The 19,374-nt window shown below is 41.0% G+C and overlaps 1 protein-coding gene across 1 annotated transcript; it reads left to right on the forward strand.

Annotated features, from left to right (window-relative positions):
* Nucleotides 1-61: 61 nt before the first annotated feature.
* LOC311015861 (uncharacterized protein) lies at nt 62-17,974 on the forward strand (the record flags this gene model as incomplete). Its single annotated transcript, XM_084013301.1, has 11 exons — nt 62-115; nt 411-622; nt 1,384-1,465; nt 1,872-2,003; nt 7,556-7,661; nt 8,186-8,243; nt 12,164-12,333; nt 12,429-12,601; nt 12,683-12,713; nt 12,830-12,898; nt 16,438-17,974. 11 exons carry the CDS (start codon nt 62-64, stop codon nt 16,878-16,880), a joined length of 1,530 nt encoding a protein of 509 aa, XP_083869427.1. The 3' UTR covers nt 16,881-17,974.
* Nucleotides 17,975-19,374: the final 1,400 nt, after the last annotated feature.

The following is a 19,374-nucleotide window of genomic DNA, read 5'->3' on the forward strand; positions in this document are numbered from 1 at the left end:
ACTTTTAGAAGGATTAAAATGCCCATACATGGTAATATTAGCTACAATAATTGGTTGAAAGATGTGTCAGTCATTTATGCTACTCCGGTGTTCCGCTGGTCTTTGTTTGGATGGAGTGAGTATACGGCTACAACTACAGATATTTCACTTTTTATGCATCAATGGGGTTTCGCTCGTAGACATTTCACAGCTGTTGATTCTGTCAGTATTGTGTTAAAGCAACACAGGTTAGCTCCTCCAAATTGTGTCGCGGTTTTGGGTAAATGGTTCTGTCAATGCCATTGGTCTACAGTGACGTTAAATGCAGTAATAGTAGCTAGTAGCATCTGTTAAATGCAGCTTTCTTCCACAAAAGCACAACAAGAAAATTCAACCTTGGCCATAGGTCCTGCTGCTAGCGGAACTAACAGGACCTGTCCACCCTGGACCTCATCAAACCCCTGATATTCTGGGACAGGAAGGACCCAGCCACGCTGGAACACGTCAAACCATGCTGGTACTGGGACAAGAAGGACCTGGCCCATACTCCATCTCAGTCAGAGGGATTGGACCCTGCCACTGAGGCCCGGTACCGCAGAGAGGGGGCTCGGTTCATCTTTGATGTGGGCACGAGGCTTGGGCTGTATCCTTTTGTGGAAAGCATAAAGGCCAGTTAACCTACGGGTTGTATGAAACATAACGTTTTCCGATGGTTCATGTGACAGGAATTTGTGTTTGCTACTGTCTACACTGTGCACATGTAAAAGACAGAGAAAACGAACGAGTGTATAGGGTACTGCAGCTACCCATCATCAGCAGTAGTGCGGTTTAAATTCTGACCATAGATAAATAAAGACCAATCTAATTTGAAGTCTAGCAACTAGTCATGGGATGATATGAAAATGTCACGTCACAAGTATCCTCCCAAATAATTGCAATTCATGATATTATCCTGATAATCAGCAAAATATGCTTAAAACTTGTATCGGTTTATTTTTGTGAAGATACACATATTTGAATTGCGTCACAGATAAGGCACATCCTTATTTTAGTGAAGAACAATTGATCAAGATGCTCATATGATGCTCATGCATCATAATTTTTAAATTAGGCTGTATGTTCACGTGTCTAAAATGATAACAAGCTAGACAGCTTTTTCAAGTCACTTTGACGATATTTATAATTATACTGATAATGAAAATTCACCACGCTCGACTTATTGTGAGTGTTTTTTTATTGTGATTCATGATAAAATCCTAGTCCCATCCCTACTGGCAGGACAGAGTTGTGGTGCATAGAGTTTTAGGCTCTGTCAAACGGTCCTTCCTGAGACTGATTGATAAATAACAACTGTTTAAATTGTTGAAATCTCCCTGTCAGTCTTCTTAACCTCTATGGCTGCAGACACTATGACACACTGGCTACTGGAATTGTTTACTTCCACCGCTTCTACATGTTTCATTCCTTCAAGCAATTTCCTAGATATGTAAGTGCGGTATTTTCTTTATCTATGTTAGGCTTGGACGTCTCTGTACTACCATTTGTTGGGTGTATGATGAAACTTCTCCACTGTAATAAATGGCAACAATATATTGTTTCGCAAGCTATTCTCAATATACTTTTTTCCACCATTAAACATACTGTAAGTTTAACCTTGAGCTTGTAATGTTTTCTGAGAATTATTATTCATACAGAACTGCAACAATTAACTGCTGCAATGTTTGTGTTGTTTTGGAAGCGCTGGACACAGCTTTGCCAAGACTACCTTCTAATCTGTTGCATATCTTCCATAGCAGCGTCTATATATTTCTCAAATATTGCAGTGACAACAGAATTTTCTGTGCAGTTTAAAAGAATACATATTTTTTCTCACCTGGTGCATGTATCTGTAGGTGACAGGAGGATGCTGCCTTTTCCTAGCAGGCAAAGTGGAGGAAACTCCAAAGAAGTGCAAAGATATCATCAAGACCGCTCGCAGCCTGCTCAACGACATCCAGTTTGCACAATTTGGAGATGATCCCAAGGTCTGTAGCAAGAAATTCCTTTATTAGGACACTACTTGTATTTACATTTACATTTAGGTCATTTAGCAGGCGCTTTTCTCCAAAGCGACTTACAATAAGTACATTTGTCAAAAGAAAGAAACAAAGAAACCACAACATATCATTGCCGATGAAGTAAGAGCTAAAAAATAGAAACAAGTGTTAGGTCCTCGTCTGAATAAAGTAGTAGCTGTTCAGACTAAATGTTACAACTAGCTCTACTCACAGAATGCCTAAACCCAAATCTATAATTAGTTTCTGACTTACCAATGTGGTGGAAATCGGTTTATGATTACCTGATGAGAAATAAGAATACAACTCCTAACAGAGCTTTTAGTAATTTATTCTATAAAGAGTCCAAAACAGGCTAGCAGTCGCTACAGACGGACTGTAAATGGACAAAGTCTAATAAGTCAAAGCCCTCGCAAACAGGGTGTCCAAGCGGACCGCATCACCGACATACAGCTTCAGAGCAAACTATCTGGCCAGATAGGGGCAGACTCCGTCTTGAGAAGGGCTTTTTATACAGTTGTTTGTGATGTGTCATCAGAAAAGCATTGTTCCGTTGTTTGTGTAGACGGAAAACTTTGTCCAGAATGTGGTGTTTGAACCGCTCATCAGTGTCCATAGATCCATATTGACTTGCCAGCTGTGCTGGTGTCACAATATACACTTTACATGACATGACATAAGGACCGGATGGCTACTATTGGCTAAAGTTTGTCTCAAGTAAAAAAACGTAGACTCCATCTTTAAGTACAAGCCACGTTGTATGTGTTAATAAACCGAGAATGTTTAGCAGAAATGACATAAACAAAACAACATGCATGTTGTACATGCTTGAATCATAAAAACAGATACACTCGAACAAAAGTCAAGCTCGGAGCACATGGACAAGCTATTTATCTTTAATCAAAAATGTTTTCTTATTTATTTAGCCTGGGCAGAATTATTTGTGTAATAGTTTGTAATAATGTATTTTAGAATTTAAGGATCATTAATGGACTGTCCTGGGGCCTGTACTACGAAGCGAGTTCAACATACCCAGGGTATCTTTCAGAGATCCAGCTTAAGTAACCCTAACAAAGGCAATCGGAGATAAGCGGTCACACGAAGCTGGTTGTCAACTCGTTAACTCAACCCAGGGTTTACCTGTCCAGCTATGAGCGCGTGCACATGAAAGAGGGGGCGTTTGCAGCATTTGACCAATCGCATACATGGATCAGTCTACGGCAGCGGAGCGGCGTATTTCACATATGAGGAGCGAACCATAATCTTACAGAAATACGAAGAAGTTAAACGTATAATACAGGCAAAAGGCAACAGTTTCATCTGCCAAATGCAGGAAGGACAGCTGGCAAAAACTCACCGACTGTGTGAACGTGGAAGTCGTAGTAATAGTATTAGTAGTAGTATAATATGACTGCCCCATCATAAGGGCACTAGTAGATCTTACTGATTGAATGATAAACTCAACTTTGCTGATAGCTTAGTGGTAGAGTTACCGCCCCATGTTGTGAAAACCCAGAGTTAACGCTTAAGTTACCTCGCACAAATCCTGCTTCGTAGTACAGGCCCCTGCTGAGCCAGAGGTCCAGAATCTCAACAAACAATCTATAACTTTATTACAGACTGTACAAAAATACTGTATCTGTGAGGATATCTGTTGCTAAACTCAACAATTCAAAGTATACTACCTAAATATATTAAGAAATTAATCTCGATCACTGAACATCAAACTCTTAGTACTGAATACCTAAATAAATAAGCTATATGAATGTTGAACTCACCATCAAGCTCGAAGTAATTAATAAATATATGTGGAACTGAACATCAAACTCACCATCAGGTGAGAGCCTTTTGTTAAAAGAATTTTTCCGTAAACGAATAAATTCACCCAAGGAGGAGATCGGAGACATAAGTAAAGTCGACGTCTGACTTTAATCTTGTACAAGAGGAGCAGTTACAATGCAACAACGTGTGAGGATGCTACAGAGGAAGTGCTCAAATCACTGTTGTGACTTGAGTCTTTTAAAGGCACAGGAGATGATGCGTCATTGACAGTTAATCTTCATGCAGAACTAGACATCATGACTACCAGGCCTCTGATAACATTTAGGTCAGCAATGGGGATACTAAAGTAATAAACAGTTCAACACATAAAGCTGTAACCTGAACAAAGAAAACTTTAAGACATGAGGTTATACAAAATTCTTATAACACCTTTTTTATTGTTTTTAAGAGAGAAGTGAGAACCACCACATCAGAGTTTTGCATTTACATTCTAAATTAATCGTTGCATTCCATAATTTGGAATATGTCCTATTTATTTACAATACAACACTGTTCTGTGGTTTATGGCTGGCTGGGATAACTCCTGTTGCACAGCCCTTTACGTTGTTAAATGCCACTCTTAAAAAAACAATTCATGTCCATGCATATTCCAGTGGTAAGTGTGGGATTTATTTCCATGAATGACAGGGCTGGAGTATTTGAAAGTGAAGACCAGATTGGTCAGTAAATTCAAGTTTTTTATTATTTATTTTTCTTCCAATCTGCCAACCTGAGCTGATAGAGTTGCTTTATATAAGTCAAGAGAGAAGATTTAATGAAGTGGGAAAAACATTATTGCTGATATAGTTTGGATGAGTGCTGATGCACAAATATTTTTTTCGTATTGGGCTTTTGGTTAGATGCTTGAAATAACCTCTGTGGTTAACACAAGCTTAAGAGATTTTAACGTTTTGTTTTAAGATATAAAATACATCAGTTCACACCCCTGTCATGAATTTTTAAGGTTTTCCATTTCTTCAAAAAGACAGTAACATGTGGGTAGCTAATTGAGACGATTCAAGGATCATTTATTGTGTGTGTGTGTGTGTGTGTGTGTGTGTGTGTGTGTGTGTGTGTGTGTGTGTGTGTGTGTGTGTGTGTGTGTGTGTGTGTGTGTGTGTGTGTGTGTGTGTGTGTGTGTGTGTGTGTGTGTGTGTGTGTGTGTGTGTGTGTGTGTGTGTGTGTGTGTGTGTGTATATATATATATATATATATATATACAGTATATATATATATATATATATATTATACACATACTGTTTTGCATAATGACAATAAATGATATATATAAGATGTGGAAGTTGTCATCACAGCGTCACCCATTGGTTTGTGAAGTACAGTTTTGAAGCCTATTTTGAAGACTATTCGGTATAGCGGCAACCTGTGCGGCAAAATCTACTTAATGAAAGTCATGCTGTAATGAAGAAGACTTGAAACTAGCGATTGAGACCATAAACCCGTTTTCACAATGGTAACAGAGAAAAGAAAGCAAGTGAAAAGTTAAGTTAATTTTTTTATAGACTTCCATGCAATCAGATTAGATTTTACAACCGGAGGCGTTGCCCCCTGATGGTCAGCAACGAGACTGTACATTTAAGTCACTGCAGCTTTGGCTTGACTTTTCAGAGGTGGAGGTTGCTGCCTTACTAGAATATGAGAAATACAACATCAGAGAAACATTTTCCATCAACACTGACACAGTTTGAGCCCCAAGCATCATTGATGTAAAAACAGTCCACCTTCTCTCATCCCACTAGCGTCCTGTCCTCTGTCTTGCAGTCCACCCATCAAGTGCAGCTTGATCTGGGATTAATCCACAATGGAGCTCTTTAAGGATGTGGGCACAGTTAGTGGCCTTCCATTGCTGGGTTAGCCTGAAGTTGTATTTCAGTCGTCTTATTTTCCTGTGAACAGAAATCAGTCAGCCAGGAGCATGCTGGGTAGTGGAGTTAACTTAGGTCCTAGTTTGGTTAGTTTAGCTGCCATCTCAGCTCTCCTCCCTCTCTTCCCGGGGTGGTCAAACTGTCAAACTTGACTGGGCAAAAATGAATGAGAGCTTCTGGCCACAGCATATACACTGTTGCCCATAAAGTTGGAATATTTTGTTTTCAGACACAATCCTCTGTTTAATTCAATTTAAATGCATCAGTTATGACTTTTGTGTCACAATTATGTTTCACAATTACCCAGGTGGAATTAATTCATGTATCACATTTGTTTGGTGCTACAAAAGACAAGACATTTGCAAATTATTCCAACTTTATGGAATAACTTTTGTACAATAACTGTACATGTGCCAGCGTTGCCATAGCAAAATCACACCGACTAGTCTTCCATTACAGCCTAATTGGGTAAACTCAAGCTCATTTGACACTGGCATAGTTGTTTATAGCCTAATGTTAGCTTTTATTTCTGTTGATTGCATTGATGCTTAAAAAATTGCTTACTAAACAAAATTTAAAACAAACTTTAAGGATCATAAAAGCGGATGCGCTGATAGGTCAGTGGTAGAGTTGGTGCCCCATGTACCGAGGCTGAGTCCTCACTGCGCAGCCCCCCATATCACTCACTCACTCACTCACTCACACACACACATGCTGTCCTCTCTCAATTAAGGCAAAAAAGGCCAAAAAAAGTATCATAAAAGCAACCAGGGACTTAACTGACGTCACCAGGTAAGTGGTTGAGTGTGAGAGGTTAGAGGTGAAATGATAGAAATACAAATTGGACAGCACTCAGCATGTCACTTTACTTTAATGACACAAAATATAATATCTAAAAGTGTTGGTTTTTATTCTTGCTTTTATTCTGATCTGTACATCTTACAGACTTGTATCATCCCAGACCAGACGACCCTGTCAAATAATGTATTTACTTGTTTTAGTTAAAATGGCTTCAATAAGCTAAATTAAAAAAAAATGGTTGATGATTAAACCAGGTGTGTAGTCTATGATGACATTCCTATGATTTCACGTTCATGTTTAATGTTCCATATTAAATCTTTAATGTTAATGTTTCTGTGTAAATGTAATATTCCAACATGCGGCGTCCTCTTTGTTTGCTTTTTTTATTCCCCTGGTAACCCCGTGTTTCACGTTGCAACGATATGAACTGGTGGTAATTCCCTCAGGCAAAGTCAGCATCGATGCTGTCTCGCGGAAAGTGGGCATAAAGGGCTCAAAAAGTCAGTGAGCGAGCCCTCACGCACTTCATGATTTGACCGTGGGACAGCCCTAAGCCCTCAGGCACTTAACAGGAACGCGCATAAAAGTCCATGAGGGAGGGACATTGGGATTTGGCCTGGAGTTGACACAGTGCAACCACTGTTCATTATCAGATGATTATACTTCTGATGATTGCGTTTCTTAAAAATCTTAAGTGTTGTCTATTTTTGAAAATGATCGTGCTAAAATCTTTTTTAAAACAATCTTTTAGTATCATAAAAGCAAGGTACGCCCCTGTGAGACTGGTGGTGACTGCCCACCCACTGGTCATTATCACAGTCCATGTTCCTCTGATAATGATATCTGTGCCGAACCAATTAATCAGTCGACCTTTGCAGTGCTTTAGGAAATGGGGCATCTGCATTTAGTCAAAACAATGCTTCTTCTACCTTAAGAATGTATCTGTCTATGGAGTGCTAGGTGGGTCTTTATCAAGTCTGTCACCATTTGCTCAATGAAGAATCATTTTCCTTACAGGAGGAGGTGATGGTGTTGGAGCGCATCCTGTTGCAGACCATCAAGTTTGACCTGCAGGTGGAGCATCCCTACCAGTTCCTTCTGCACTATGCCAAGCAACTCAAAGGTACCTCTTTTTGTTTTCTTCCATTTCTGAGACATTTGGCAAAAATCTAGCAGAGACATGTTATCTGTACTTGTTGGTTATACTACTGTAATTATTTGTATATGGGTGTAGAACAGTCGTCACTTCATTGTTTGCAATTAGTAAAAGGCAACTGCTCATCTTCTTACTGGGAAAAGAAAACCAGTATAGGCCTCCCTACACTTGTTTCCTGTCCATTTTAGGATTGATTGTTTTTTGTGATTTTATTGGACTGGCACCACCTTATCTAGCAGAAATCTTCATCTCAATAGATAAGATTAGAGCAATGGGGTCGACCAATCGGATGCTCCTGGATGTCATCTGAACCAAACAAACAGTGGAGGCCGAGCCTTTGCAGTGGCCTTAAAATCAAGTCTCCTCAAAAAGAAGAAAGTCTGGTGATCTTTCTGGATCTAGACTGGTCTCTCCTGGTAGGGAGTCCAGTATCCTGTTGCAGAGGGAGCAAAGTATTTGATGGGTATGGAAAAACTACTACTGTTTTTCAGGTGAAAAGAACAAGGTACAGAAGCTGGTTCAGATGGCCTGGACCTTCGTGAATGACAGGTAAGCTCAGAAACCAGGATTTGTGACTAAAATATTAATTTTAAGATTTACCAAGGGAATAACATTTTGTGCTAGTATATTTACTTTTCACCTTTTCAATTTTAAAAGGTAGTAATTGATTCAAAATAATTTAAACACAGTTTGAAGAAAAACAAAATATTAATGGTTATTTCATTCATTGTAAAATACAAAAAAAAAATCTAAATTGAAATACATGGTGTTTTACTTTTCATGGTCAAAAGGGGATCAGCAAAATTTAAAGAATGGATTGATTGTAATGATCTTATTTGTATAACCAGAAAACTTATATATTAAAAAAGGTAGTTTTTTTAATTTATTTTTTTCTCGAAGATATTTTTATTGAGTTTTTACACTTAAGGTACAGGTATAAAATGTAGACAGGGAGCTTATACACTCAACAAAAATATAAACGCAACACTTTTGTTTTTGCTCCCATATTTCATGAGATGGACTTAAAGATCTAAAATTCATTCCAGATACACAATATTACCGTTTCTCTCAAACATTGTTCACAAATCAGTCTAAATGTGTGATAGTGAGCACTTCTGCTTTGCTGAGATAATCCATCCCACCTCACAGGTGTGCCACATCAAGATGCTGATCTGACATCATGATTAGTGCACAGGTGTGCCTTAGACTGTCCACAATAAAAGGCCACCCTGAAATGTGCATTTTTTTTTTGCTTTATTGGGGGTCTGGGGACTCAGAACCAGTCAGTATCTGGTGTGACCACCATTTTCCTCATGCAGTGCAACACATCTTCTTCGCATAGAGTTTATCAGATTGTCAATTGTGGCCTGTGGAATGTTGGTCCACTCCTCTTCAATGGCTGTGCGAAGTTGCTGGATATTAGTGGGAACTGGTACACGCTGTCGTATACGCCGGTCAAGCACATCCCAAACATGCTCAATGGGTGACATGTCCGGTGAGTATGCTGGCCATGCAAGAACTGGGACATTTTCAGCTTCCAAGAATTGTGTACAGATCCTTGCAACATGGGGCCTACATTATCTTGCTGAAGCATGAGGTGATGTTCATGGATGTATGGCAAAACAATGGGCCTCAGGATCTCATCACGGTATCTCTGTGCATTCAAAATGCCATCAATAAAATGCACCTGTGTTCTTCGTCCATAACAGATGCCTGCCCATACCATAACCCCACCACCACCATGGGCCACTCGATCCACAACATTGACATCAGCAAAGCGCTCACCCACACGACGCCACACACGCTGTCTGCCATCTGCCCTGAACAATGTAAACCGAGATTCATCCGTGAAGAGAACACCTCTCCAACGTGCCAGACGCCATCGAATGTGAGCATTTGCCCACTCAAGTCTGTTACGGCGACGAGCTGGAGTCAGGTCAAGACCCTGATGAGGACGACGAGCATGCAGTTGAGCTTCCCTGAGACGGTTTCTGACAGTTTGTGCAGAAATTGTTTGGTTATGCAAACCAATTGTTTCAGCAGCTGTCTGAGTGGCTGGTCTCAGACGATCTTGGAGGTGAACCTGCTGGATGTGGAGGTCCTGGGCTGGTGTGGTTACACGTGGTCTGCGGTTGTGAGGCCGGTTGGATGTACTGCCATATTCTCTGAAATGCCTTTGGAGACGGCTTATGGTGGAGAAATGAACATTCAATGCACGAGCAACAGATCTGGTTGACATTCCTGCTGTCAGCATGCCAATTGCACGCTCCCTCAATGCTTGTGGCATCTGTGGCATTTTGCTGTGAGACAAAACTGCACATTTCAGAGTGGCCTTTTATTGTGGGCAGTCTAAGGTACACCTGTGCACTAATCATGATGTCAGATCAGCATCTTGATGTGGCACACCTGTGAGGTGGGATGGATTATCTCAGCAAAGCAGAAGTGCTCACTATCACACATTTAGACTGATTTGTGAACAATGTTTGAGAGAAATGGTAATATTGTGTATCTGGAATGAATTTTAGATCTTTAAGTCCATCTCATGAAAAATGGGAGCAAATCAAAAGTGTTGCGTTTATATTTTTGTTGAGTGTAAAATGCACAGTCAACACATATGTCGAGAGAGATGGTCCTGTACATCCACAGCAGGGAGAGAAAACACAACTACACAGAACAAGAGTACAAAACAAGGGACTTTATTTAGTTTTTTTTTAATTTTGAGACTGGATGTGGTCTGAAGATGAGAGAGCTGATGAGGTGGACATGGATCAGTATGTAGAACGTAGCCCGTGAGTGGCCATAGAGAGAAAAAATATACTATTTCAAGGCCACAATTAACTAATTTCTGCGAACAAATGTTTATATACAGAGAGCATCGACTGTCTATAAGAAGTGGACATAGTCATGGTGATGTAATTTATTTTTTACGGTTTTGAAGCCTCAAGTTCAGCATTTTTAGGGTTGCTCACTTGTATTTTGGCTGCCGCCATCTTGGATTTTTTGCAACCAGTACACGCAAGTGACCATATTTGGCATGTGGAGGAGTGACGGGTTGATCTGACAAACACAAACTGCATCTGGCTCCATCTGGCTTCTGGTGTGAATCTGTAAACAAAGTTATATTGCATGATTCAAGGTAAACTTTACAACTAAATGTTGAACTCATCTAAGTAGCTAATTGCATTGGTAGCTACGTTAGCGACCTGTCAATCATGAGGTAGCCACGCCCTATACCATGCTTAATGGTCTATTTGACTCTAAATGGGACCATAATTTATTCAATGAACATCATGCTGTATTAAAGAAACTAGCGTGACAGCGTGATTCTTAATAGGGTTTAATATGACGTCGGTCCACCCTTTGCAGCTATAACAGCTTCAACTCTTCTGGGAAGGCTTTCCACAAGGTTTAGGAGTGAGTTTATGGGAATTTTGACCATTCTTCCAGAAATTTATTTGTGAGGTCACACACTGATGTTGGACGGCAAGGCCTGGCTCTCAGTCTCCACTCTAATTCATCCCAAAGGTGTTCTATCGGGTTGAGGTCAGGACTCTGTGCAGGCCAGTCAAGTTCATCCACACCAAACTCTCCCATCCATGTCTTTATGGACCTTGCTTTTGCACTGGTGCACAGTCATGTTGGAACAGGAAGGGGCCATCCCCAAACTGTTCCCACAAAGTTAGGAGCATGGAATTGTCCAACACCTCTCGGTATGCTGAAGCATTCAGAGTTCCTTTCACTGGAACTAAGGGGCCAAGCCTAGCTCCTGAAAAAGAACCCCACACCATAATCCCCCCTCCACCAAACTTTACACGTGGCACAATGCAGTCAGTACCGTTCCCCTGGCAACCGCCAAACCCAGAATCGTCCATCAGATTGCCAGATGTAGAAGCGTGATTCGTCACTCCAGAGAATACTTCCAGTGGCGGCATGCTTTACACTACTGCATCCAACGCTTTGCATTGCACTTGCTGATGTAAGGCTTGGATGCAGCTGATCGCCATGGGAACCCAGTCCATGAACCTCTCTACGCACTGTTCTTGAGCTAATCTGAAGGCCACATGAAGTTTGGAGGTCTGTAGCAATTGTAGCAATTGACTGCAGAAAGTTTAAGAATGGATGTCACTTAATTTGAGTCAAGGCAGGTGAGCAAATACTTTTGGCAATATAGTGTGTGTACACACACAAAGTATATGCAATGTTTACTGAGATAATAAATCAAGTTAGAAGAAGGGAATCGCATATTTTTACAACCATTTTTACAAAAAGCACCTTGTATTTCAATTACATTTTTTTGTATTTTAAATGAAAATCCAATAACCCCTCATTTTTTTTGTTTTTTTTCCAATACCCCTTTCTGATAGGAAAATCATACTGGAATGTATCTTGTGCATGATTTTAGTAGATTCAAACGTGTACTATGTACAGTATATTAGAGTATAACAATTCCATACATTTTGGTCCTCAAGCCTTTGCACCATGGTGGCCCTGCAGTGGGAGCCACAGATCATAGCTGTGGCTGTCATGTATCTGGCTGGACGTCTCTGTAAGTTCGACATCCAGGACTGGACCTCCAAGCAATCATCCCGGCGCTGGTGGGAGCAGTTTGTCCAGGATGTGCCTGTGGAGGTGTTAGAAGGTAAAGGGAATACTGCCACACCATTGATAGTATACTTAGTATAAGGTTTTCTAATCTTTCTGCCACCTCTCTTGTTTCTCTCCTCCATCACAAAGATATCTGTCACCAGGTCCTGGACTTGTATTCTCAGGCCAAGCAGCAGATACCTGATGGAGGGATAGGGACTGGCGAAAACCCCCCACAACCTTTCATCCTGCCCCCCGTTGTCCCACCTTTAGCCAAGAAAGCGTCCCCTCAAACCAGCCCCAGACCACTGAGACTAGCCCAGGTGAGTGGGCTTCTGTTAAATTGCATGCCTTAAATTGTGCTTTTTCTAACTCTGACTGATCATGGTTGTCTTGTTTTGTAGCCTTCTCCCAAAGATGACAGCAAGGCCACTAGTAAGTACAACTCCTGCCTTGATAGCAGACACCAAACAGTTTAAGCTCCTTCGTTTGTCTACTGTTATGTTTACATTCTTTTTCTTTATCTTGTTCTTCTTATTTTTGTTTTCCAGAGCTCACAAATTTAGATCCTCCTCCACCTCCTCCTCCTCCTCCTCCCCCATCAGTCTTCATAAACCCAGGTCAGTGTCTTCTGCCCTAAAAGCAGCATTTGCGCATTCTTTATGATTTCTTTTCACCTTTCCATGGTTAAAAAAAATGGTCTTCACATACGCCGTACAATTTTTAGATGAATAAAAAAAGACCTTTCTCCTGAATAAGATTTTCATAACTTCATACTTTGTTGTTAGTTTGCAATGACTTCTACTCATTTCTTAGAATGTATTAAATTGCATTATCAAGACCTGATGGTGGTTGTCGTTGCAACTGAAATACCAGTTTAGTCTAGTGCAGGTGAGAGTTGGCAATGAAATACCAGTAGACATAATATCCGAATCTGAAGATCTTTTAATGCTGCAGCATGAGCCATTCCCAGTGCGACACAGGAATGACTGAAGAGTCACTGTTTCTATGGGCACTTATAATGCATGAATTTACATACAGGTCTGACATCCTGCAGCCCCCCCTCTCCAGGTGTCCCCAGATGTTGTCTTTGATCAAAGGGTCATTGTCTTATCCTGCATCAATGGGCTTGTTTGGTGACGCCCCTGGTGGCAAATGGTCCTGCAATACGCATTGAGGACAGACAGCCATTTTCCCAAAGAAATACATGATTAAATAGGAATTTCCCTCACAGTGGTCTTGAATAATAAATCATATAATCAATATATTTATTTGGGGGTCTAAGGGTACACAAAATTCACGGTTAAGTACGTACCTCGGTTTTTCGGTCAGAGAAAAAAATTATGAACATCCAACAGCTGCTCATTGGCCAACATTCTTACTCTTACAGTTAAGACATACGTACATATCAGAAATAAATAAATAATACAAATAAATCATAGAAATGTCTGTGATGTAAATGTAACTCAGTTTTCCCGGGGGTCAAAAAATATTTCCGATTGTGTAATCTTCCATCATAAGACTCTGACCTGTTGATCATTCCTTAGTGTGAAACAACTTAAACTCCTCACTTGGACACAACAGACTGACTAAAATACACATGTGAAAGCACATTATAGTGACTCAAGCACTCCAACATATGCTTTATTTATGTATTGTCAATCGAGTCTGCTCACACATACACATTGATAAACACTATAAAATGTGTTCTCTGTTTTTGTTTTGTTGAGCTAATGGAAACATTCAGGTGATGCCGTTGTAAATTAAATGTCTGAAGTGTATCCACAGATGAATCCGACTTCAGTTTAATTGTTGGCACACAGTTTCATGGTCCATTACGCTGTAAATAGTTACCGCCCGCCAACCTGCCTAAAGCAATCAAGATTTCCCAAACTAAACCAAAATAGTTATTTTAAACTCCTTATTATATCAGCAAAATTATGAACGAAAGAGACACCAGTTCGCTTCAAAAGTAATGCATGTATTAGATGTGGGCACTTAAAGGTCCCATTTTATGAAAGACACGTTTTCTCTGGTCTCTACACCTATAAATTGGTCTTCCCTGAGCCTGTCAACTCCTAGGATGAGTTTGTCACCTTTTTCAACCCTCGTGAGTTTGCAGGTATGAGAAGGAAGATAGTGGCATTCCTTCTGCAGCTTCACAGCCTTCAGAGAAGTGACTGACAGGCAAACTGTTTTATTATGTGTACAATACGTGAAGACAATAACCTGTTAAATGCAGCAAACAATAAATATAGACATGTACATACATTCAGAAGAGAGTTTTTCTCTTCAAGCTGCTCCTGCAAAAACGGACCCATTGAGTACAGAGCCATGAACAAAACAATCCACTCACATGTCCAATGGACATTCGTCACCTGCTAGAATGGCAATGAATGGCTGGCAGGAGCAATGGAGCTGGAATTTGATGCAGCCCCATCTTGGAGCAATCAGGGGCCAGTTAAAGGAAAACACCACCGCATTTCCATACTGAACTATGTTCTGCTCTGATCTTAGACGAGGTGATACATACCTCCCTCTCCTCTGTGCGTGCACTCAATGGCTCTTGCGCGCACTCCGCGCAGCGCTAATTTGCTAGCATGTAGCTTGTCCCAGTATATTCCTTAGGATCCAAAGGGGGGTGAAGTTAGAAGCGACCAAGCACTTCCACGTTGTCCCTATTTAAATACGGTTACGTGAGTAGTTACACGACCCAAGTTTGGTTACACAAAATGAAACATGCCAATTTTTCTAAGCGGATAACTATATAGTATGGCGGAATAACAACTGGAAGTACTTCGACGTCGGCGCAGTAATATCATCACTCAAAACATGACGGGACTATATACCTTCTGCTTGTTTTCACAACCCTGTACGATGCACGTTATAACCATGATGTTTGATTGTTCACAAACTATCTTACTACAACCTGATGCTTCCTCAACTGTGCACAAACTACTACAGGTAGTGCAGGCGACGGCGTGCAGGTCACGTAGGTTCTATTGACGGAAGTAAGAGGGGGAGCGGAGTGATGATATTACTGCGCCGACGTCGAAGTGCTTCCAGTTGTTATTCCGCCATACTATATAGTTATCCTTGTTATCCGCTTAGAAAAATTGGCATGTTTCATTTTGTGTAACCAAACTTTGGTCGTGTAACTACTCCCGTAACCGTATTTAAATGGGGACAACGTGGAAGTGCTTGGTCGCTTCTAACTTCACCCCCCTTTGGATCCTAAGGAATATACTGGGACAAGCTACATGCTAGCAAATTAGCGCTGCGCGGAGTGCGCGCAAGAGCCATTGAGTGCACGCACAGAGGAGAGGGAGGTATGTATCACCTCGTCTAAGATCAGAGCAGAACATAGTTCAGTATGGAAATGCGGTGGTGTTTTCCTTTAAGAGATGCCAGGCATGTTCACCTAAGTCTGCTAATATCAGAAGTGGTATTTCACACGCAGCTATAGTCCTGCTTTGCTCTTTGTTGGTCTCGATCTTTTGAGGTGCCTTAATCTTGCATTCTCTCTTCTGACCATCAGGGGCCGACTCCTCTGGATGCAAAAAGAAGTGTGATTGCATGGAAGTCGATGAGAAATGTACCCTCCTATTCACTTGATTTATTACCTCAGTAAACATTGTAAACATGACTTTATGGTCTCAGTCACTAGTTTCAAGTCTTCTTCAATACAGCATAATGTTCATTTAGTAAATTGTGGTCCCAAATAGATCATAAAGCAGGGTATGCTTTAGTCATGGCTACCTTGTGATTGACAGGACCGGAGCGGCCTCACTATCACTACTGTATGTGCAATTGCAATTAGCCACTAAGATTACTATAACTATTAGCTGTAGAGTTTAAGAGTGTAAGAAGCTAACTGTGTTAATAACTTCATACTGAAAGCCAGATGGAGCCGGATGCAGTAGGGTTGCTGCTCGTGGTGCTTGTGTCGCACCTCTGCAGTCCTAATATGGTCACTTCCGTTCACTGGTTGCAAAAATCCTAGGAGGTGACGCCCAAAATGCAGAACTGTGGCTTCAAAACCAATGGGTGACTACTAGGTCCACTTCATATAAACCGTTAATGCAGCAGATTCTTTGACACTTTGTACCAAGGATGTTCTTTTTATCAATATTAACTGCGTCTTTCTCTTCTCCCTCAGACCATAAACCCCCTTCCTCCTATCCACCAGCCCCAGAACTCTCATCTAATCCCCCCCCTCCACCTTTACCCCATTGCCCACCTCCACCACCTCCTCCACCCATGGATCTGCCCACCTCGAGCTCCCTGGTGTCCAGTGAAGGCTACCAGAAGCTCCAATCCATGATGACGACAGAGGGCTCTTGTTATACCACTGTACCCCAGGCCTGTGCTCCACCGCTGGGCTACCACCACTTCCCCCCAGGCACCACATCCTACCATGCTCCCCCACTCTCAGCCTACAGCTACCTGCTTGCACCTCCTCCCTCGGTCATGGGGATGGCGCCTAGTTTGGGTAGTGGGTACCCGCCACCATCAACTGCTGTACACAATCAGTTACCCCCTCTGCTGCCACCTGGGATGCCACCAGTGAGCGGTCTGGGTCGGGGTACATGGATGAGATGAGTACCACAACGACAGCAAAAGGTTCAGATGTTCAAATGTTTTTAAATTGTTCAGATCAACTTAAAGTGATGGTTCGGAGTAAAATGCACCCTAGGTAAATTCCACCATGACATCCAGCCAAATACCGCCTCAGAAGCATTTTTAGCGATGGTCAACATTGGTCAAGATAGGGTTATCAGCCAAATGGCTTAGTACTGGTGTGATGGTACAGTGTGTATATCTCGTAAATTACCGCACTAATAATGCATGGAATGTTACCAAATTTCTGCAGTAGTACACATAGGGTCTGTACTCACAAAACGAGGCATTTGAAAGTTTGTAAGTACACCAGGAGTTTATTTAAAAGAACACTTGCCTGATAGCTTCTATCCTCCGATACTAACGCTACTGCAGCGTAGACGCCACTTCCGTGTTTACTCAGCCGATGCTGTCACGCGAGTTTCACACGAGAGTATGAAAAAGTTTCGCTGAATTTTTATAAATGCTTGTATTATCAGGGCAACACTTGTTGACCTGATGATAATACAAGCATTTATAAAAATGTGTTGACCTGATAATACAAGCATTTATAAAAATGTGTTGACTACAAGCACTACAAGTTTGAACCAACTTATGTTGTTCCAATTTTAACACTATGTACTTTACGCAGTTTACGTAGACTTGACTTGACCCGGCAGTGTTAACAGAGATATGGAGGATTGGAAAGTTTACTGTTTACATTAAAATATGACATTAAGTGTATTCATCTTTTTTTTTATCTTCTGTTTGTATATTCTCTCTTATTGCCTCATGTCCTGTTTAAATGTTGATAGTAAAATGGAGTTTCACACTGTAATCTTTTTATTTAAAGAGAACACTGTAAAAGGCAGCTTCATTTTCATCGGTTTTACATTGTTCATGCCATCAGGTTTTCCCCGTATTTAAGAACTACCATTTCAGTTCAATCGCACAAAAATGTTATGTAATGCCATATTATTATTTGTAAAGTAAACTCTTTTAGGAAGTTAAATGTTATTAATGCATAACCACACTGTGCTGTGGATATTTACTTTTTTCTTTTTTCTTTTTTACAATAAAAACATAATAAACCAGTAAGACCAGAAGTGTGTGTCTAATGGACAATTATTTAAATAATTTCCCTGTTAATGTAACAGTAATACACTTATGTAATGACATTAAAGTGGTCTTTAAAGTCACTTGTAAATCTATAACTATTTCTATATAAAATAAATGTGTATGTTTTACATACAGCAGAAAAGCTAATTGGTCCAGAGGTTCTCAACACATTATAACACAATACATTATCAACAGACAGCAATGTGCGATGTCAAATGTGTGTTGCAACTACGGTAGCCGTTATGTACCAAGAAGCTTTGACAACATGTCATCCATTACCACTTCACCGAGTATTCTTCCATGTGATCGATATTTCAAACAAATGTGTGTGAGCTTATACACTACTCAGAAAAAGTTAGGCTTTCAGGTGAAATTTTAGGATGAACCTAAAATGCACTATATCCTTTACAGGTGAACTTAAAGTCTGGGTAAACCAAAATCAGTAATTTTCTTCTAAACACGTTAAATGGGTCATAACATGTCTCCTTAAAGCTCTAGTCTACGATTTTTCACTTGACCCAATAGTAGCCATCCGATCTGCATGGCTACTATTGGCTAAATGTTCCGATCCAATCCTCGCTCACTCTCCTGCTCACGTCTCGTCCCAACTCACTTCCATGTTTGAAACTACGAGCGGACAAGATGCTTGTTGCCCTGAGCACTTCAGGTATGGAGCAGGGCTCTCACGTGATTTTGGCTGAGGCTGCGGTGTCAGCGGGGGGGGGTTATTGTGGCGAGCGATCGCTGAGCAGTTTGGGATCGGGAACGTACTGCAGTCGGGGTGAGAGAGAAATCCGACCGGCACCCGCTGCATTTACAGCAATAATGTTTCATCATTCATGGCCGTAATAAACACTATTACTGCTTTGTACATGTTGTGGAAGTCCCAGACACACCGGGAAACTATACGGCGTCCTGCCTGAGTTCATAAGCGGAGGGAATGTTCCCATTCATTGTCTATGTAAGAAGCCGTGCAATGCAGTCGCAGCGTGGCGCATTTCGAGAGATGGCGCCGCCGCCCGCAAGCTCTCGATAATCTTTTAAACTGACCGTTGTCGATCTAAAATAAAGACAGATTCAACAACTGCATAGCTTATTTCTCCCCTAAAATGTTTTCAGAAACACATTTCGGTGAACTATTTTCGTAAAATAAGAGGGAGGTAGGAGGCTGCGAGGGGAGAACGATACGAGCTTGTGTGTGGGGGGGGGGGATACTTTTTTCAAACCTTTCAAATCGTAGACTAGAGCGTTAACACATGTAAAAAGCCAATCAACCATATAATTATATAATTGTGGAGCTAGGCTTCTGAAACGTTTCTGTGTCTTGGATTTAATGTGCGGTTCTGAAATCACTTTTGGCATTACGTATGGCTATTGT

Source organism: Eutrigla gurnardus, assembly GCF_963514095.1.
Source record: "Eutrigla gurnardus genome assembly, chromosome: 7".
Lineage (NCBI taxonomy): Eukaryota > Metazoa > Chordata > Actinopteri > Perciformes > Triglidae > Eutrigla > Eutrigla gurnardus.